This window comes from Pygoscelis adeliae, unplaced genomic scaffold, assembly GCF_000699105.1.
Source record: "Pygoscelis adeliae isolate BGI_AS28 unplaced genomic scaffold, ASM69910v1 Scaffold69, whole genome shotgun sequence".
NCBI classification, from domain to species: domain Eukaryota; kingdom Metazoa; phylum Chordata; class Aves; order Sphenisciformes; family Spheniscidae; genus Pygoscelis; species Pygoscelis adeliae.
The window spans coordinates 5,571,556-5,593,189 of NW_008825619.1; the positions used below are offsets into that span (position 1 = coordinate 5,571,556).

The 21,634-nt window shown below is 40.0% G+C and overlaps 1 protein-coding gene across 1 annotated transcript in view; it reads left to right on the forward strand.

Annotated features, from left to right (window-relative positions):
• The window catches only part of FRMPD4 (FERM and PDZ domain containing 4), a 113,641-nt gene that overhangs the window by 27,455 nt on the left and 64,552 nt on the right, over positions 1–21,634 (forward strand). Inside the window, exons 2-3 of the mRNA XM_009333397.1 lie at positions 18,201–18,361; positions 20,551–20,653. Of these exons, the coding sequence (XP_009331672.1) occupies positions 18,201–18,361; positions 20,551–20,653 (264 nt within the window). The remainder of the gene's footprint in view (positions 1–18,200; positions 18,362–20,550; positions 20,654–21,634) is intronic.

A 21,634-nucleotide genomic window follows, 5' to 3' on the forward strand; every position in this document is an offset into this window, starting at 1 on the left:
GGATAAGCCTATAGCCAGTATATTATGCAGTATCCAGTACATTAAAAACAATGAGTCAGAAAAGCCCTCCCTGAGAAACAGTGAATAAATGTGTGCTGGTAGTGTTTTTGTAACTGTGATGGGTCTAGAAATAGAAGTGAGGCAGGGCTTGTTAGCAGAGATAGTATCTTTTACTGAGATGACAGAGGTAGTTTGGAAAAAAACAAAACAAAAACATGCTTTTGGGCAACAGGATCTTCTGGTTAAAAGCTTGCCTGCTTTTCCAGCTACATAAACTGCTCTAATAACTTGTTATTAGGCAACCTGGTACCCAAAGTATTTTTTTGTGCCTATAAGCTTATCTTTTTTCATTTACTGCCATTCTTACAAAAGATACCATTCCTGCCTAAATAAATAGGTACAATACAGCCTTGCTGTAAAGCAGCATGCCTGCAGCTTGGTTGAAGGGTGATGAACTTGTTACAGGCAACGTCATTCTTTATAGAGCGTCCATAAAGAGGTTTGTTCACAAGGATCTGAGCACTCCCCAGAAGCGCATTAGGCAATCGCTGTTGGACTCTGGGTCTGGTTTCCTATGTACTTGCTCAGGTGACGGGCACACGCTGGGGAGTGTGCTTCTGGGGTTGCCACTGATGCAGCTGAGCTTTGCTCCTGGAGCTGGGTGGACTAGGAACCTGTTTTACTGGACTATATTCAGATAGACAAAAAAATCTTTTTAGAGGTTTCCACTAGTAGAAGACACAGGCGAGTCGGAAGCTGCTGGTCTTACAGCTTCTCCTCAGTGGATGTGCTTCCCCACAACTTGAGGACCTAGCTCCCAGTCAGTAAGATCTCAGCCCTAATTTGAAAAGACTCCGAGAGCTTGCTGCTAGAGGCAAGGACATCAAATACCTGCCATCCTAGACTGCTCAGGCTCGGAGGATACCATGCACTGTGGGTTCAAACTTGACTCTACATGTAATGCATGCTGTACCTAGGCCTTCAAACTGATGAAGGCAGGCCTCGGGGGAACTGTCTACCTCATCATCTCCTGGACAGCTGAATTTAAACACTAGCATGGTGCTCTGAACTCATCAGCGTGAGTTCATTCCCTCCTGCAGGACCACTGCAATACAGGCTGTCTGGTCGTGGCTTAATTGACAAATGTGGAAGTTTGTATGGAGCAGGTGACGATGACAGCAGCATCTTGGATCTTCATTTACTGTTTATGGCCTTTGTGGATACCATGAAATAAGTCTTCTCTATATTCTTCTAAGACTGTAAATAATTTGGGGTGGAGGTAATTTTCTTTCCTGAGATCAGGTCATTTGTCTGATTTCACTTTTTTGGCACAGAAACATGTACTGCAACACTTAGCGCTTACTTGTATCGAAGTTGAGCTTTCAGAGGCCGGTTCAAAATTAGGAAGGACGAAGTACTGCATCAAACCTTGTTGCTTTCCAATCCAAGCAGAGAGTGTACTTATACAAGATTATTAGTATGCAAAAAACCCAAATATTACTTTTTTTTTTAAATATAGAGTTATATTGATTGGAGGACAGCACTTTACCATATTTAGTAAACACTGCCCATGTTGTTTTGTGCTCAACCCACCAGCATCATCCATATGATACAATAATTATACAAGATAAGCTTTATTAATGAATTCAGATTTATATGAAGCATCTCCTTGCTTTGTAGACTCATCTGCTTTGAAGTTTCTTCTGCTCAATCATTAGCTATTCCCATATCTGTACCTACTGAAGAATTCTGGTTTTATCTTTTAAAGGACGTGGCTTTCTGGCTCAAAACCCAGCCATTTTATTTCTTTAGTTTCACAGTTTTTATAGTACAGTCTGTCATCCAATTTAATATTTATCAGTAGTAATAACTGACTGCCAGGGTATTTTCAACATTAATTCCGGGTGTCTGTGCACTGGATAGTCCTGCATTCAGAATTACTAAGCAGACCATGCAGGCAGACACTTTGGCTGTAACTTGTTTGCTCATTTATATACCAAAGAATGGAGATGAATAGCTAATTTTGCTGCAGAGAGTTGTCTGCTCTGAATCCCAAACACTCCATATTTTGTAACTCCAAGAGCCTGATCAAACCATTGTAGCAGCCTTCCACTGGTAGATGGGATTAATTGTTCCAAACTTCCTTTTCTCCCCCCCTCAACTTTCAGTAAAAGAGAGTCTGAATCATTATTTAGAAAGCAAATTAAATACTTCCATCATGACTGATTTAAATTTCTCCTAAGGATTACACTGGAAGTGTAGTCTTGCCTGAAGATCCAGAAAGCAAAGCACATGCAAAGGCAAAGGAAGGCAAGCACCAGCGGAGGTCTGAATGTGCAGGTTTTCCCAACTGGAACGTGCCACATTGTTTCAGTTGAAGGGATTGATTTGGCCGTAACAGCACATAAAATGCAGGTTATAACATGCCCAGCTGTTCAATATGGAAGATGCATTGCAGCCTCAATTTTACAAGAGCTATGCAAAATGGGAATGAAAACCCAATCTTCTGATTGCCCTTAGTTGCAGCTATGAAGAGATCTAAGAGGAAGAGGCAGGTTTTGTTCTTGCAGAAAGCATTCAGTTCGTGCTCATGTGCTGTTTCATCTGGCAACACGTACGCAGCTTTAGGATTGGATTAGTGACGGCTTTTCCTCCACAGATCTAGGCTCTGCTGTAGAAGATTTCCCAAGCAATGTAGCCATTGTAACCATGAGAAAAGAGGATGCCAGTGGCTGTACGCTGGGATCTGTACACAGTGGCTGTACCTGGGCTTGTGTGTGCTGGAGTAATTAGAACCCTTTAAAGTTAGAAGTTATTTTGGTCTTGTTACAGTGAGTTTACAGTGCCTCACCTACATTTTAGTGGGAAATGTCCTTTCAGTGTGACCAGCAGTACAGGGAATGCAGGTTGATCGAGCACACTGAGGACAGCAGTGTTTGATGGATGGTGAGATAGTAACAGTTGCCAAGGCCTCCCGATGTTTTTCTGCTTCCCACAAACACCGCCTTTGTCTTGCCTGGGCTGAGTTTCACTCAGGTGTTACCGTAAGTCAGGCTGCCAGTGGACTCAAAAAGGAATTAAATGTTGATTGATGTTTGCACTAAGCTGGAAGAAAGCATCCTGGTAGGAGAAGCGCAAGTTGTTTTTTTTTTTTGTCAGTCTCTGGGAGGAGGTTGGAAGAAGGTTGTGGAAGTTACAGAGGTTTCTAGAAAGTTTTCCTTGTAATTTTTCCTGCACTGAGAGTCTGTAATGTCATGGGTGTAACGTGGAGTGTTCCCAGTAGTCCAGAAGTTTGAGTGTGAATTTCCTCTTGGCAGTAGCAACACTTTTCTCACGCTATACACAATTAAAAGGAATTGAAGCGTTTGCTGATGAGTGGCTTCTCCTCTGATCTCATCTCTACCAACTCTCCTTTCCTTCCCATTCCTCCTTCTGTTGCATGGTTTGACTGTGAAGAAAATCACCCCGGACTTGGTGTGCTCATGTTCCTTGGTTTTTTTCCTCTCCCATCACTCTTCAAAGATTGTATATGTGGCCTGTGGTTTGGTTGGTTTTGGGCTGTGTTTTGGTTTTTGTTTTTGTCCACACCCCACCCCCCACCCCCCACCCCGATGGTGCTAGTGTTATCACCTTCTTATGAGGATGGGAGTCTTCTTTTACACCTGGGTACTCTGAATTGTTGCCAGGCATCTACCTATATTTTAAAAAGAAAAACTTACCGTTTATTTAACGAGTGGTTTCTTTGTCCTATTCTCCTCTCTTAGGAGAACAGAAAAGGAGAAATTTCATTGAGGAAGTGTAACAGAAAGATTTGTTGCAGGACATTTTTTATTTTGTCTGCAGTTGCATTTTTTTCTGGTTTGTTTTGTCGTTTGTTTTTTTTTAATGCTTTATGTATTTGAATCAGGCCAAAATCAGGCGGTAGAAATACACTTCCTACAACTGGCAATAGAATAACCTACGTAACTCTACAGAATGTGGGTACAGAAGCTTAAATGAGACTTCTAAAACACTTCCCCTCCCCGCTATTTCACCTATAACAAAACTATAATGGCCAGACATCATGTCCCCTGAATTGCTGATGTTTTATTGGATCTTACTTTTGTAAACCATGTTCTACAAGGATATGAATCTATTTGAAAATGTTAAAACTTTTCCAACATCAGTTCCTTTTGTTTATGGAGGTTTTGATAGAACAGTGAGTAGGTTACGTATCCATCGTTGGAGAAGACTTGTTATTTTCTCTTGCCAGATGTTTTACTTAATTTTAGAAAATAGTAGAGTGAGCTTTGCGTTTTTTAGTTCCAGTTTTAAACCAATTGTGAGAATGTATGACTGCTGTTTCAAAACAGAACTTAGAGAGTAATTTTATTTCCAGATGTGATAGATATTTTCTTTCCTGCTCCCAAATGTGAATTATATAGTTTTTGAAGTTAAACTGCTTGCCAGAACTGAGTAAAACTTCTCTAATTAATCTTTCAGAGTTCTTGATTTCTGGAATAATAACAATATGATTTGCATATTTTGTTCAATAAAAATGCTATATGATTAAATGATGAAAATTCATTCCATTTATAGACTAGACTTTATGTGATCTGAAAATGTGAAGGTTGGTTGTCTGAGTAACCAAAAATGTGAAGGAGTGTTTTTCTTTTGAGGAATATGTGCTTCCTACATATGCTGACCTCCTATTCTATTAAAAATTGGTCGTCTAAATGTCCAGAAAGCGATTTCCTACTTTTACTTTGTAGGCTGTGACATGAGCAAGAAGTGCATAATTTCTGGAGATGTCAGCAGAGTTACTATATGTGTGTGTATACGTACGTTGCCGAGTTTGTGGTGTTTGACATACCAAAGCTGAAGGAGGAGGTGACCACCGTGAAGTCGGTGTGGTTTGGTGGGAAGGTGTTGGCCAGCGGGCGCTGCTGGGGAGGTGGCGGAGCAGGAGGCTCGGTGAGCCCACGCACATCCCCAGAGTTAGGGCGCAGGGTGGCACGAAGGCGTTATGACCTCAGGCTGTTGGCTGAGCTCTGAAAATAGGGGATGTCCTTCTGGGCTGGAGTCAGCGTTGCCCTGGAGCTCCTGGTCATACAGATGCTTTAATGGAGGATCCATCAGAGGCTGCAGGCTTAGAGCAGCTCTTCTGGCAAAGCATGATTTGAACAGGGCCTGGCTCCCGTTTCAGCCAAAGTGTGTTAGGCTGCTCTGACATCAGTTTGCATGCCGTGTAAATGACGATACAGGCCTCTGGTCCCCCTGGAGCAGCAGGCTCAGACCTAAGTCAGCAGGTTTGGCTTGGCTTTTCATTCCTTGGTGGAAATGCTCTTTACATTTACTTTTATAGCAGACATTTAAAATCAAAGTTCTGTATGCTTTGTGTGGGCACTAAAATGAGGCCACAATATATTTTGTAAAGAGTTGAGGGTTTAACTGATACAATTGTGCAGAGGTTTCCCTCTTTTTTTTTTTTTTTTCCCATGTGCTATGCCATGCACTTTAAATTCTGCACTGTGTTTTAAAGGCCACTATGGTTCAGTGATGTTACGTGAAAATTGAAGTGCTTTGGGCCAGGAATTGTGATCTAACTATAAAAAGTTATTATAGAATACCCTGCTTAATTGAGATGTAGTAAATTGGGGACTTCTGCACTGGAACGTTTCCTACAAAATCGATTTATCCTGATGGTAGAGACTGCAGCTTAACAGGGGGCGATAGTATTGGCCTACGTTTAGCTACTGCTATGTAGTTAGATCATGTTACAGGTGATGTTTAAACAAGTGTGTATTTCAGCACTCTGTTATTTTCTGTTCTGTTTTGTTTTTGTGGATTTTTTTGCAAAAAGTCTTGCTGAATATAGTATGGCTACCGAATAGCACTCCTTCCTTTTAACCCTGAACCCCAGAGCAGCCTGAGCCTGAAGTTGACTGACACTTACGAGCTAAACCAATTCACATTCACTGCCGATGGCTCAAATCCATCCTTGTTCTTAAGCTTAAGAAGATAAGTAAGAAATGAACATATTTCAGAACATTAGGGCTTATTTTCTTGAAGTTTGGCCTATTCTGTGAATCTGACCAGTATATGTACAGAAAGAGAGATTACAGTTTGTATCTTGTATTACAGTAGGCTGAAAATATGTGTAGTATCAGTGACCAAGATTTTGTTTTAATTGTACTTGGTTGTCTGAAAATCTGAGTCTCTGAAGTCTTTGTTTCAATACTGGTTTTAATGTTAGAAATGCAAGTGTTGTTTTTCATTAAAAAAAAAAAAAAATCAATATTCCAAAATACTTTTTGTACGTTTTCAGTTCTGAAACTTTGAAGGCCTTTAATTATGTTTTTAATGAGATTGGGCTTTGCAGAGTTTATCAGCTTTTAGATTTCAGAAGAGAGTGATATATATGTTTGTGGCTTAACCGAAAAGCAAACCGTCTTGTAGAATTGTTCTGAACTCCAAGTGAGGATTGTCATAGTTTGGAATTAACTGAAAACTATAAGTCTGATAGAAGTTAATGATAAATATAGAAGTTAACGATAAATTCTCCTTGGTACGCAGGAGGGGCAGCTCTTCTAGACCACTGGAGCTGTTGCAAGCGTCAGTAACATTGGCCGTGGTTGCGCTCTGTGTGTATGGTCCTGTCAGATCTGATGGGCCTGATAGTGACAATAACTCTCTCTTTTTTGGTGCCCTCACCAGAGATTAAGGGGAAAAGTATTCTCAAGACCTTGCAAAATTGCACGTTATTTTTATAAATGTCTCGGATATGTTGATTGGAGTTCAAAGGTGAAGCTTGTAGAACTTAATCATCTATCAATATAACTAATTTTTAAAAAGTTCTGACATTAAGCATATTTATGCCACTTAACTGTCTCACATTCTTTGTTAAGAATGTATAAAGACGACATTAAGAACATGTATAAAGACGACATTTTTCATGATTGTGCCAATTATAATGCAATGATAATTAAACTTGAGTTTTATGTGCTCTTTTTAAAATGCAAAAATGCTGTATTAAAATCTTCATATTTCTGCCTCATCAAAATTAAATGACTATTTAGAAACCTTGTAAAGCTCTACTCTGTATTATTTACAGTAGGAAAAAGGGAAAATCATGAAGAAATATGTGCTGCATATATTGCAGAAGAAATTTAATTCCTTAATTCAGTCATTTGTTACATTTTTCTCAAAATGGTAAATTTGTCTTAAAAAATTTAAAAAAAAATATTTGTGGTAGGTGAAGAACAGTAGAAGAGCAACATGCAGTATTAAAAGATAAAATGTCTCCAAATACCTTTCTTCTCTGGTTTTGTCATTTTGGTCTGCTGATGAGACACTGGTCTGTGACTGTCACTGTGTAGACAAGAGTTATACAGCTCACTCTGCCTATTCCTTTTCATTTTATTTCAGAAGTCGTAAAGGTCTGTTTTTCTCTATAGGAAAAGAGCACGATCCCAGTGTCTTAAACTTCACAGGAACTTCACCTAAAAATATTATTCCTGTTAGAAACTGCTAAAGTGAACAAAAATTTTGGCTATGTTGGCAGATTACATAATAAATTTTTATATTAAAATGTATCAATTATCTCATATATATTTGGTATATTAGTAATGTTACTACAGTTGGGTTAGACCTTGGCTAATTATTAACTGGCTCAATAAATTCCTGTGTTTTGCATGTAGGATTTTGTGTTCAGTATTTGTTATTCTGTTGTACTGACTAAGCCACTGCCTGGGACAAAGCATCCCAGCTTCACCTGGATATACACCCTTCTCCTTTTCGAGTCCCTAACATAGCATTTTCTTTCACTTTCTTATGCTTTGAAATCAGAGTGTTTCACTAAAACCCATGACCCTCATTCAGTGGTGTCTGAACTCCCGTTCTGGCACAGTTAGTTTGCCTGCCTTATTAAGAGCTTCCACTATCTGTTTACAGCGAATTGGGACTTCTCGAGATGAACAGGGAGATCTGATGTGCTGATCAGCCTGGCTGCAACTTCCATTACAGTTTCCTTTTTATTTTTTTTTTCCCCCCAAGGTTACTCTAAATGACACTTGTGTTTGACCTTTTTCTTCACCTGTAAGGAGGGGGTTTCTATCTGGATAGGCTTCCCTAGAGCAGCTGTCAACCCAGTTTAACCCCAAGGGGTCTGTTTTGAAATGTCGAATATTGCCTTTTAGCTCCTTTACCTCTCGAGGAAGCTTGCTGGCAGTTATGAATGCAAGGAGGTAATGTTTCTTGTACATAGTTACCATGCATACTGTCTTTAATAATATTTATATAAACACTGTCAAACATAATGGATTAGTAGTTGGGCATTTTTTTTTATATATAGGTAAGTAGGAATTACCCACAGGCTTTAGCGAAAGCTTTTTGGATGTAATGAAGCTGAAATATGATCACCAGCACCCCTACTTTAAAGGTATATAAAATACCCTGTGGTTACTAGAAGTGCTCTCACTTGGAAAAGTTAGCAACTTACTTTGAAATTAAAAAGTAGGCCCAGAAAAATCATTCAGCCATGTTGTGCTGAAGTGTAGCGAATAATCTGTCAGGAAAAAAAAAGATCAAATGTACTTGTTTTTTTTTCTTCTATACCCCAAGTTTAATTTTCGTGTGACAGCTCTATCTGGCAGCCTCACCTTCCATCAGTGCAATATGTCATTCTGGATTATTTCAATTAAGTTCTCTTCCTCATTTTGCATTTGCTGAGGAGTTGTAGTGGCACACCCCCAAATCAGCAGTCAAGAAGGGTGATCCTCTCTGTTGTATGCTGTTAAAAGAAAGGGGAAAGGAAGAGATGGTTTCTCTTTTCCCCTCTCTCCTGCAGGCCTTCTCCGGAGTTGTTACAGAATTAGATTTGCTTTGTAGACTGACTGTGAAGACTCACTTACAGAAAAGTGTAAATCTTTTTTAAAAGAAAATCTTTTAAAATCATTCTATACACCTTGGTTGCTTGTAAATCGCTTTCACTTTACATAAACTCACTTCTGTCTGGTAGCCAGAGAAGGAAAAGCTTTTTCTTGCACTCTTTGCTTCAGTGCAGAAGTTGGACCTCTTTATAAAAGCACAGCAACTTCCTTAGCTTCCCTGTACTTGAGTCTCCAGGGAAGAGAATTCATGCCCGGCAGGGGAAACTGGAGACAGCTTCTTGTACTGACGTACACATTACTTCTCCGTGTGCCCCCGAACCCAGAGAAACTCGCATTTCTAACTGGGTTCCTGTGGTGCCCTTTGCTGAAGTCAACTCTCCAACCTGCTTCCGAGTGCAGAGAGCCGTACCCACCAGAATGATATAGTAGTTTATATCCCTGAACCTTTAAATACATGATTGTAGATAAACTAGGCAACTGCAGTATTGAGTACCCACTTTGTATCTGCTAACCCATATGTTGCTACTTTCACCTGATTGTTGCTTTCAGCTGATGTTCAGTTTTCACCTGAGAAAAGCTGCATTTTGCTGAAGAGGTGATAGATGAAATGCTGGGTTGATGTGGTACCACTAGAAGGGCCGGCTTTGGTTCAGGAACCTTCAGTGTAAACTGCGAAAAGGAAGGAAATCAGTAAATAATTCAGAGCCCTTTCTGTGACCTGCTCATCCATTCAATTGCTGAAAGAATGAGGAAGATTAAGTTCAAAGGAGGAAAAAAAGGTGTTTTACTTCTGTTGTAAGCGCTTATTTCCATATGCTCGTAACTGTACTCTGAGCTACCAGGAGTTACGCAGATACAGAGATGCTGAAGCAGGGGCTTTGGTATTTCAGCTGTTTGTTCATGCCAAGCCCAGCTGTACCAGGGGGTTACAATGGGCACATTAAATCTGGATTCTGCCTTCTTACCATGTTATCAGGGTACCCTCACTTAGCATTTACAGGGAATGACATGTGCATGTCAAAGCAAGCCTCCAGCATTGCACCAGACCAGATCTTTTTAGTCAGGAGCTTTCCTAATCTAATCAGTACCTTAGAGTCTATTTCCATGGTGTTTCTCCTCCCCCTTTCTTTTTTTAACATTTCAGTTGGACAAATCGTTCATGTTGAGTTGGAGATGGCAGCTCCTTTTCCTCACTGGGTGAGAAACGCTGGCGGCCCTCAGCGTAGGTCCGTGCTGTTTGCTTCAGAGCTTGGCTAGGCAGGAGCCAACAGATTGCTGTTGATGGGGTTAGTGTGAAACCTCTCAAAAGGAGGATGAATAGGAATTGTTTGTTCTCTTTCCCAGAGGACACGTTCGGCCCAAATGAATTTATTGTGTATTTGCAGTTCAGCAAATTTTATTTTTTTCCCTTGCTATGTCTTTAGTTGCAACAGGGTTTATTGATGCATATATGGAAGATAATGAAAAGCTACATTTCAGCTCATCTTTAAAGGCCTCAACATAGTTCGCTATCCTAAATGGAGTTGCTCAGATCACATAAAGAAAAATGCCTTTTGTGGGGAAAAAAAACCCAAGGTGTACTTCAGATCCTACCCCAGTAAGTGTGAGAAATTCCTGCTTTGGAGGAGAGCCAGTAATTCTGATCTCTAACAAAAACAACTCATATGATTTCCTTCTTGAAGGACCTGGGCCAGGCAGGTGGCTGAGCACCCTGCCTCCCTGAGCTGTACCACCAGCCCAGGCTGCACACGCGAGAGCCGACTTGCTGAAAGGCTCCTTCCAGGAAGCAAATGCCAGTGACTTAGTGTGGTCCTAAATCTCTGTTCCAGGAAAAGGCAAGGCCCAGTTGGTGGTGCTTTTGAGACCCTTGGTGTAACCAGCTGATGTTAGTCTCAGCCTTTTCTGCTGCCTTGCTCCCTCCGATGGTGAGGTTTCCCTGTGCCCACGCAGCCCCAGCACAGGGCTTGCCCTGGAATTGCTTGTGGGAGGCAGCTGGCTCTTCAGCCACCGTCTAGTACATATGAAAAATTTGTGAGCTTCCTTTGGCTGTGAAAACCTGCTCAAGCCAACAGAGTGGGCCACTGAATCACCACTTGCAGGCTTCCAAACCAGGAGCGTCTCTGCTGAAGCCAGTGTTACCCTGGTGGGAAAAGGTTGACGGGAAAAAATACTGGATGCAGAAATGCCATTCAGTACAGTGTGTAGCAGCATAATTACACATTAAGGGGGGGCTGTCAGTGTGCATTGTATGCCATATGTGTACGGGTGCAGTTTAGACATACTCATTGTTGGTGCACCAGTGTTGGCTGTGCATTTCAGGCAGTAAGGAAGGCAGAGGCTGGCATCATGCTCTGCCTACAGAGGAGGCAATTCCAGCATTCAGGTGGCCAGTGTTGCTGGGAGCTCCTGTGTTCTTCCTTTGGGAGAGATTCTCCTTTGAGATTTTTTTCTAACATAGTCAAGTGTTGAAAAGCATTTTTCTTTTTTTCATTCTTGTCCTTTTTTTGTTCTCTAACTCATCTTGTGATATTCATAACTTCTCTCTGCAGGGTCCCTTCATATCTTTCCTTCCCATCCTCTATGGCCCTTTCTTTGCCATGGCCAATTTTCACCGAGATGTTTCTATGCAATTTCTGCTATTTGGCTGTGCCTGAAAAGCCCCATCTCAATACAGCAGGCAGGAAACTCAATGTTCATTGTGAACAGAGCTCCAGCAATGCTTGTGGCCATCCCGAGAGAAGCAAAATAAAAGGGAACCTCTCTGGCAATCTGTAGATACAAAACTCAAAACAAACAGCTGCTAGTCTGCAGTTGGGGCTTGAGGCTTATTTCTCTGTCTTTGTGGGATTCAAGTAAAGTTTGTTTTCTTCCCAATATATAGCATTCATATACAGTATTTGCAGATTGCAGAAGCATTCACATATTACACATGTAATATTCTCAATATGAGGGTGCTAATTGTGACAGTAAAATATACTTTCAGTGTATTTCTCCCAGTGCCTGCCTGAAGCTGAGCATAAATCTTTTTATCCCTCTAAATTTGTATTCATGTCAGTTTTATTCACTGTGATTTTGCTTCACTTTGTGTTGCTTTAGATTGCACATCATGCTCGGCAGTGGAGGAAGAGTGGATTTTGAAATTTTTTACGTGTCAGATTTCCCTGTATCCAATTTTATCAAAAAGCTGTCACCAACTTCTTCTGAAACCAGCAAACCTTTTTCTTTCTAATTACATTTTTACCATATGTTCATCCAGATGGCATATGCCAAACATTTTCTAGGGTGCTATAAAATGACCTGACTTTAGAGGATTTAACTGCTGAAGAAGCTTATGAAAAAAATAGAATTGACACCGGGGCATAAAAATAGTCCTAGAAAGAAATAAAGAAAAAAAAATCTGATAAATCTTCCCAGTTATATTTTGTGCCTGTGATATTGAATTCTCAGCATACACACCTGCACGAAAACAGATAAAACGTAGGGAATATTTTATTGAAGTGTTAAAAGTTGACTCCTTTTTGAACAGCTGAAAATAAAACTTTTGTCTGTTGAATATGTCTAAAAAGAACTCTGGAGCTGTGAGCAACTCTCTAGTTTGCTGCAAAATGGAGCAAAAAAAAGTTTGTCAAGCCACCAGATTCTCTGTAAGAGCAGCAATTTTACTCAGCAATGGAATAACTATTTGGGCACTTTTTTTCTGAAATGTCATCTCCAACTAGAAGACAGATACAGTTGATGCATGATTTTGACACTTGTGTCCTAGTTTTTAATAATTCTTGTGGGATTTCTTGGAGAAAATAAATTAACTTGAGGTATACTGAGAGGCGCCAGGAACTTGAGGAGAGAAGGAAGGAAGGAAGAAGATTATTTTTCATATTTAGCTACTAGTTAAGATAAATAAATGAAGGTCAGTTTTTCATCTTCCGGAGAGTTTATGTATTTGTTCTCACCTATGACAGTTTCCTTTTAACTGTCATCATTGTTTTGATAGTCTTTCCAGATTATCAAGGGGAAAACTATAAAATACCCTCATGTTGTTATCAGTTTCCATAATATTGTCTCGAGTCTCAAGCCATTTTACTTACAGTTAATTCCTGAAGACAGGTGATTGAATGACAATCAAATCTACTTTCTTCTGTTGCTGCAGTAGCTTCTACGACATCCAGTTGCAAAGGAATTTTGAGTGCACAATCCAAGGCTCTTAATAGCATATGAACCAAGATGTAGTTTCGGGGCAGGATGGGCAGAGTCTTGTCCACCTGAATCTCAGGGATTCAGGTGGACAACTGTAAATGAAGGTTTGTTCGGTGTCCTTAACTTGCATAGGTCTTTTTGAAAATCACAACTGCAATCAACAAAGCAGATCCTCAACCTCCTCTGAGTTAATGAGACAGGATTTTAACAGCACTCAACAATTTGAAGTGGTTTTGTTATTTCTGAATTAAACCTTTGATAAAAAGTCCTTATCTCCATCCTTCTCGCCCACTTCCACTCATCAGCCCATGAGTGGTTTGACATTCCCACAGACTCTCCTCCATCGTTGACCAGGATTACACCTGCTGTGCCTCAAGTCAAAACAGAGTCTATTTTGTAAGTCAATCTGTATACCATAGACATTGTAACTATTTAAAAGCTAAGGATTAAAACTCTCAAAATTGAGAATTGGTGTTAACCTCTGAAGTAATTGAAACAAGCTGTAATATAGAAATACAAAATGAAACACCAAAATGCAGCCTGTCTCCACGCTGTCATGATATGATGCAACAGCCATTTGATTACGGTTAAGATGTTTTAGTGTTTGTGGGCATGCAGCTGTATTTAACTCACCTTGAGGTATCACCTTTTCTGCTCTTCTTTTGGATGTCATTGCAGAATGGAGCTAAAGTTGTTCGGGTGCCGTTGTTATGTATTTCCAAAATAATGTTGATCATAACCAGGGTCACTGGATTCATGCCGTAGTTTTCAGTTTCTTAGAAGAGTTAGACCCCTAAGCATTCTGCTGTAGAAATGCAAACTCCTGCATAACAAATTTCAGCCTGCTGAGGACAGGCTTTTCTTAGCTGCCATAGACAAACCTGTCAGAATTAGCCCACTAATCCCTAAGTGTCAGGGAATGACATGTCAAAATCCAAAGGTTGAAAAAGCATTGTGCTCGGATACTTTGCTTTTAATTACTAATATGCATTATTAAATCAAGCTCTCATTTTAGTTACAGTCTTTGTTTAGATATTCCTTGGATTATTCAGCGTGTAATTTGAATGAGGAAAATACTAAGAAGATTTCCATAGAAAGTGTTACCAAGTTAATCATTATGAAGCTAATGATCTGAAGATTCAAAGTGCCAGCCTTAAACCATACCTCCGACTTTCCCGAGTGTGAATTCAGGCATGCACTTGTTACGTTAGGCTCCCCATAATGGCCTGGGCAGCTGAATTGTGTTTGCAGGTGCTGGCCGCCTTGTCGCAGCTGGTCAGTGTTCCCCAAGGTACTCTTCTGTCCTAATTTTCTTCCTCCTTCACTCACCGTAGGTCCCTTTGGGGATAAACGTGCATACTAATTTTATGCCACCCTGCAATGCCTCCATTCTGCTCTGTGTGTCAGTGCATGCACACTCAGATGCCTTCTCTTTCGTTTCCCCTGCTACCCTCTCTTTTGAGTAGAGTAGTTGCCACAGAGAGCTTTTGAGCTTAAGTACATGGAATTATACTTCTGCTATGATTTTCCATAGCTAGTAGTTTATCTCTCGGAAGAGGCTGGTATATAAAATCTCTGTTCAAGAAATTCTCTAAGAATTACTCTCCCTAATAATGGCAGCTGTCTCCCACTGCTCTCAATAAGAGTACATCAGAGAAGATAGCCTTTTGTAAAGCAGAGACTCATCTCAGTCATTGAAAATGACAGGAAATAAGTGTCTTTTTGAAAAGACGATCTAAGGGCAGCTTGTGTTTGTGTATGTGGAAAGAACAGTTCATACTTAAAATCCTAGCCTTTTTCCTTTTCTTACATTTTTCCTCCAGAAATATAAATCTTCAGGTATAATCTAGGCACAGTACCTTCTAAACACTTTTTTTTACTGTGTTTGAAGCAAATGGGAAGTTTGTAGTGTTGGAGTTATTCTTATAAGATGTTTCACTGTGATGCTCTGTGTAAGGTTCCCCAAGGTGGCTGTTTTGAGTCCAAGTTTATTAGATTCTGGTTTAGAACTCTTAGCAGAGTTATTCTTCAGGAGCCAATATTTTCCATAGCTGAGATGGAGATCAAATACTTCCAACGCAAAATTCAAATTAGTCTTGAACTATGATACTGCAGCTGGCATCTCAATAATGGGCTAGCCGCAGGAGGAAAAGGGTTTGTCAATGTACCATCACGCAAAGCTTTGAGTATTCATCTAATCTTTTCTGGGATCATATTCATATATCTTGCTGCTCTCTTGAAATACACTTCCAACGTACTGAATGATATGAGAATATCTGATGCAGCAAGCTGCGGAAGCATGAGATGCAAAGCCTTTTTAGGTGATACGTTTGAAGGTGGATAACCTTAAAAATCAGTAAAACCTGCTGTGCCACTCAGAATCATGATGGACTGTTCCTCGCTGATCCTCTTGCTTAGGCTTTGAGTAAGTGATGCTGTGCTGCTGCAGATTCTCAGTACAAGCTGATGCAGTGGCTGGAGCGAGGCATCCACTAGCAGAGCTGCTCTTTTGAGCAAATCTCTGTGTGTGCTCTTGGAATTTGTTATCTGAAGTGCAGCTGTTGGTGGGGTTTTTCAGGGGTTGTTCTGGGGTTTTTTTCTTGATGATTTAGTTTTCAAACCAGACTACACAAGTGCTTGAAGAGAGAGTATGTACCATGGCAGGAAAGTAGTTCTCAAAGGCTGAAGCGGTATTTTCAAGTTGCTTGTGAACACGGCATTTCCTCTTTGGAGACAGCATCAGCTCATAGTGCCCCAATTACAGAAATGGAAACACCTGTTAGGAAGAAATTATTAAATAGAACATTTTAACTTTGTGGGAAGTTTGGTAAGGCTGTCACCTAAAAGAGGTGACAAATGCAGAGTTTCGTATTCTCTACCAAAGCAAAGTTCACAAGTCGAAATAGTTTTTGAAATACCAGTGACACCTCAGAAAGTGTCCCATTTGAAAGACGAAATATTTGAATATCTAGAAGCCCAAATCATAAATAGGAGTTGATGGGGAGGAGGGTGGCTGTGAGGTCTTGAAGACAGATTTCATAAAGAGTCTGCATAAAACTCTCTAGATTTTCTAACAGTGCTTTTGAATAAACATAACAGAAAACTATCTAAAACTAATTAACAAAAACTGGAGGAACGGGAGGAGGGGGAGAATGAAGTATCAGATGCGGTGCTCTACCTAGTAAAAGAAAATATGTTTTCTTTGCTGACTTCACCTTATGCAGATACTAGGAGAGCACAGAGATACTCTCTCTCCCCTGTTTTTGTAAGGAAGTAGCTTCCGCTACCTCTGATCATATGCATAAAAAGGCAGCATGTTACTCTTAGGTAGACTGAATCTAATGATAGGGATAGAGAGTTTCTTTGAAGAAAAGCCTGAGAAAAATCCAGTCACAGGAATAAACTCCCACTGAGAGTTTACTGAGGTTTTGCTGCTCTTCTATGTATCAGTAATAGAAGCAGATCATGGAGAGTGTGGAAATTGATGTCATGTCCAAGGTGTATATATTGGGGAAAGATCAAAGAAGTTTTTGCATGTCATTGACACTGAAAACAGATCTCTGAATGATGCCTTTCTCCTTATGGACCGCCTGTCTGGAGTTCTTCAGGGAATTGTATTTGAAGGTGGAAAAGGGACAGGAGGTGAGAGCAGCAATTCTGGTCACGTGGGACGTCCCCTAACTCTCATGTTATAACATGTTATATGTAAGATTATCAAGGATATGGGAAAATTACTTGATTTTCATATTGTTAATTATTTATGAGGAGACCAACTTTCAAACTGATGATGCTGCCTACTGCTGTAGGGATACCTGCCTCTCTGATGTCCTTTGCAGCGTTCTTAGGTTGGGCACCTGGCCATTACCTTTCTCAGCACAGGGGCCTGTGCCCTCCCTGCAGATGGGGTTGGGACTTGGCTCCCGTTGCCTACTGCGTTTATCCACCGAGAGCTGGAGTTAGTTCAGGGCCTGCAGATTTACAGTCTCTTGAAGATAAAAAAAAGAGTTAACTCTTGGCCGGGCAACTTTAAACAAATAACCATCTGAGCTCTGTCAAGACTGCAGTAACCTGATGCCATGAGCTGTAGTCTGTCTTCATGCTAAGCTGACCAGGTATTGCTTGTTGTCTGCAGCAGTGACTAGGTTTCCTGAAGCGTATGAGTTCAATTAATGGCATTTGAAAGGGTATGACACTGGAGTGGTCTGTTTGTCTGTGTAATCGGCACTGGGAATTGGCAGCTGTGATTCAGCGGGGAGCTCCAGGCATTGGGTGGGAAACACGAAGTGTGTTCCAGTTCAGTCTACATACAGCTTCAGTCACATTTCAGTGTTTATTAACGTTAATTTAGAAGTCTCTATGCTTTTAAACCATGACCTCTTCCATGAATGTGTCATGTTGGATAGCTTTCATCCTTTTTATTTTCTGCTTGAAAAATCAAGATCTTTCCCTCCAGCCATGAGAATTTTTTCTTCTGGGTACAATAAGTAAGCTTTGTCATAACACTGTAGCTGAAAGTAAAGTATTTTAGTAATTGCTGATAAATATATTTTCTTAGTATCTTTTTTTTGCCCTGGAACAGTTTGGAGTGACTTCGGAGAGTCTACCCGAGTAGTAAATATAGAGGTGTTACCTGTGCCTTAGGTAGTCTGTTTGAGAGGACTCAGCTTGGAAGCTCGCTTAACATTTTAGAAAGCAAAATTTAAATGTGTGTCCTCTCTACTTGTAAAAGGCTGGCAGACTTTTATGTGTTTTACATTATGAACAGGTCACTCTATTAATATTTTCCCTTCCAAAAAATGAAGGATGAAAAATTCAAGCACAGACGACAAAGGCTTTATTGTTGGGTTATTTTTCTTTCATATATGGGGTATGATTAAATGTATGCTGTCAAAGAGAGACCTCTTTATAGGTTGATACTATTGATTAGTATTTGAGACCTGCCAGCAGGTCTGGTTATTACTTTATGTATAAGAAAATCTAATAGAAAATTATTAAGTCGATGTTTTCATTCCTATAGTGAGAACATTTCAGGTATTCATCCCGTATCGTTGCAGAAATTGCTTGCCTCAAGTAGATACCACAAAATCATGTTTTAATGATTTTTTTCCTTTTTCCATCTTTTATTTTTTTTCACAGTCACATGACACAATCAGCCACATTTGAAGACCCTCGAATAGAGAGCTGCCAAATAACCCCTCCAGCCCCTCGGAAAGTGGAAATGAGGAGGGATCCCGTGCTAGGATTTGGGTTTGTGGCTGGTAGTGAAAAGCCAGTTGTTGTACGCTCAGTAACACCAGGTATGTTTTCCCCACCTGACCCCAACAAAAGCAAACTTGGACTTAAACTACTGAGATGAAATACAGTTACAAATTTGAGTACTGTTAAAATATTCAGGCAGACAAAGTAATGACGAATACTAGGTAGGATTTTAAGCCTTGTATTACTGAATAGTTTCCCTTCTTCACTCATTTTTGAACGTTATGTAAATGTGTTAACAAAAAGCCAGTTTTAGGTTATTGCTCTGAGCCATTACTATTGTTTGCCTGAAAAAAGTTGACCCACTTCATTCAAGGAAAGAAGTTCTTCTCCCTGTTACGTTTATATTGGTTTGATGTCACCTTCATTGCCATTGAACCAGTGTTTTCAAGAGGTATGTTGAGTTGCGAGATTTCATTCTTTTTATCATCAGCTTCTCACTGAGAAATTAGGTTTCTACCTATAATATTTGGTTCTAATTATAATATTTGGTTTTGAAAAAGGGGGTGTTACTGCTGGCTTTTTTTTTTTTTTTTTTTTTAATGAATACTTCTGTATAGCTATGTGGCAAAAAGCCAGGTCAAAATAGATCCCTAAACATCTTACCTGGAGTGAAAATTAGTGAGGTTTGTGGTATTTTTGAACTTACAGGTGACCAGACCTGGGACTGCTCAGTCTCTCAAAGAGCGGGCTCCTGCTCTTTATGCTTAAAAGTTCAGCTGTTACGTAGAATTGCCTTGGAGCCAAGGGCAGGGATTTGACTTTGCTCTTGTTCGATACGTTCTCCAGAACTCCCACAGAGAGCAGAGGAGAGGCAAAATTGACTGTGAAGTTCTGATGTCATTTACCCACATGGCGTGCATTGATTATATTTGTATTGCTTTCAGATGAAATGAGCAATCTAACTAATATATGAACTAGATCCAGACAGTTCTTTTCTCCCAAGTTAGCATTATTAATGTAGTTTTATGTTAACGTTTAGTTTGGAAAAGGTGTTTGTTATATTCTGTTCCAAGTGAATAGGAGGACAGATGAGCTCAGAACAACATTCTCCTACATGGATTTGTGTCCGTTTATGTTGGATACATAAGTGAAGTAAAGTTTTGAAAGCAAACAGAGGAAAGGAACAGCATTAGCTCAATTGTTAAATGAATTGGTTTTGATACTGAAACATTTTCTTTTGAGACTTTATCTTCATATTGGTAACATTACTGGGTTTTTTATATATCATCATTGCAGAGTTTAAAGACAGAAGACTAGAGAGGATATACCTTTTCACTTGCAGTTGCAATGTCACACCCTCTTCTGGGCGTGTAATTGTGCTGAGAAGCAAAGTATTATGTACATTTTATAAAGCATAAACTCAATATGCATTTCAGCAGTGTCAGAATCCAAAGCACATAGACCTGTGCATGTCTGATTGTCTACTCAGACTGATGCTAAATATCTGTGTCTAACTGAAAGTGGCAATGCTTTTGGATGTACGTAAAACTTGTGTTTACCAAGTGGTAGGAATCCAGAGGAAAAGAGACTCAGAGGCTGGAGGTATAGAAACTTACTGTCTTCTGAAGGAAAGAAAAAAAAAAAGGAAAGGAAAGAAGGAAAGAAAAAAACCTGAAGGAAACAGGTTTGTTTTGCCCAGAACAGGAAAGTCAGAGGAGAGACCTGCAAATGACGTTCAAATATGTAAGTGATGTTGCATAGGAAAGAGGATTAAGACGTTCTCCAGTGTTACTTTGCCTGGGACAGGAAACAATGTGTTGCAACAAGGAAGATCTGGTGTAGACACCTGGGAAAAAGACTTCCTGATCTTAACAGTAGTTAAACAGGATTATTTATTTACAGGAAAAGGGAGTCATCCTCAAGGTGGTCTTACAAGAATATCAGACAAACATTGGTCAGGGATGAGTAAGGTATGGTTGATCACACCTTAAAGGGTGAATTAGGCCGTCTCTTATGGGTCCTTTTGGCCCTCCAGAAAATCAAGCTCTTATTTTTAGGTGGCTAGATATGGGTTTGGAAATTAACTTGAGGAACTTCAGTAGAAGTTGCTAAACTACTGGCTTTCAAGATTTTCCTGGTGAGGAAGTACTGGTAATGTCAGAAGTAGTGTTAGTGTTAAACACGCCATTAGTTGAAGAAAAAAACCACTCATAGTATGTGAACAACAGAGTGTGTCTGTGCATTTACAATGGTCTGCTAACCTGTGCTTTTTTTTTTTTGTCTCCAGGCGGCCCCTCTGAAGGAAAGCTTATACCAGGGGATCAGATCATAATGATTAATGATGAGCCAGTCAGCACTGCTCCAAGGGAGAGAGTCATCGACCTTGTCAGGTAGTTGATGTCCTGTCACTTCAACTATGAACCCAGTGGCTTATTGCCTGTGCAGTCATTTGATAATACAGCAAGCAAGTCTTGCCTTCTCGTGGCTGAGAAAAGAGAACATAATGTTATTTTAGTCGTAGTGAAGAATGGTGAAGTACTTTAGTATTGAAATGAACTGTCCTCTTAAATGTCCTCTGGGTAGCTGAAAAAATATAATAAGATATTGGAACAGCTCCAAAATTCTTGGGTATCAAAAGAGGAATAGTATTCTCCCGGTATTTATATTTGGTATGGGTTGTTGAAAAGGTAATTCCTGGAACAAGGCAGCTCTGGTCACTGTTGCTCTATTGCTTTTTTTTACATGAAGAAAGTTGAGTCAGGTCTGTCTTACGTGAAGAGGAAAGAAAATGTGGTGGGGTGATTTTTGAGAGCAGATGAGTGCATGTTAATGGTAATATGGTAGAGAAGCTCGAAGAGTGTTTGGATGGATTGCAGGTAGGTGAGTTTGTGTGGAAAGAGCAGGCAGGCCTGTGTAGATAGGAGGCAGAAAACAAGACAAAAAAGTGACTGTGGAGAGTGCAGGAAAGGAGAAATGTCAATATTTGTAATGGGATGTAGAAGGAAAGAAAGGACAGGGACTGACAAATGCTCAGGATGTAGAAAAAGATGTGATGTGGTTCGCATAATAAGTTTTGCATTTTGAGTAACAAGAAATGTTAGTGCATTGCATAGAAAAATGGCTAGTAATTAAAAAATTAAACATAAAAATTATTATTTTAAATTCCAGTAGCCTGGTTGCCGGACACCAGTTTTGTTTCTGTATTTTCCTTCTCATTGGTGTAAACTCTGAATTGGTGGGTCTAGTTGATTCCTGGGAGATACTCAGGTTTTAACTGTGCAGGTACCTGTCCTCAGAACTGGTAGCTGTCACTGTTGTCAGTGTTACCCATGTAATTTTGAAAAGTCACATTTGCTTCCAGAAATTTGGGC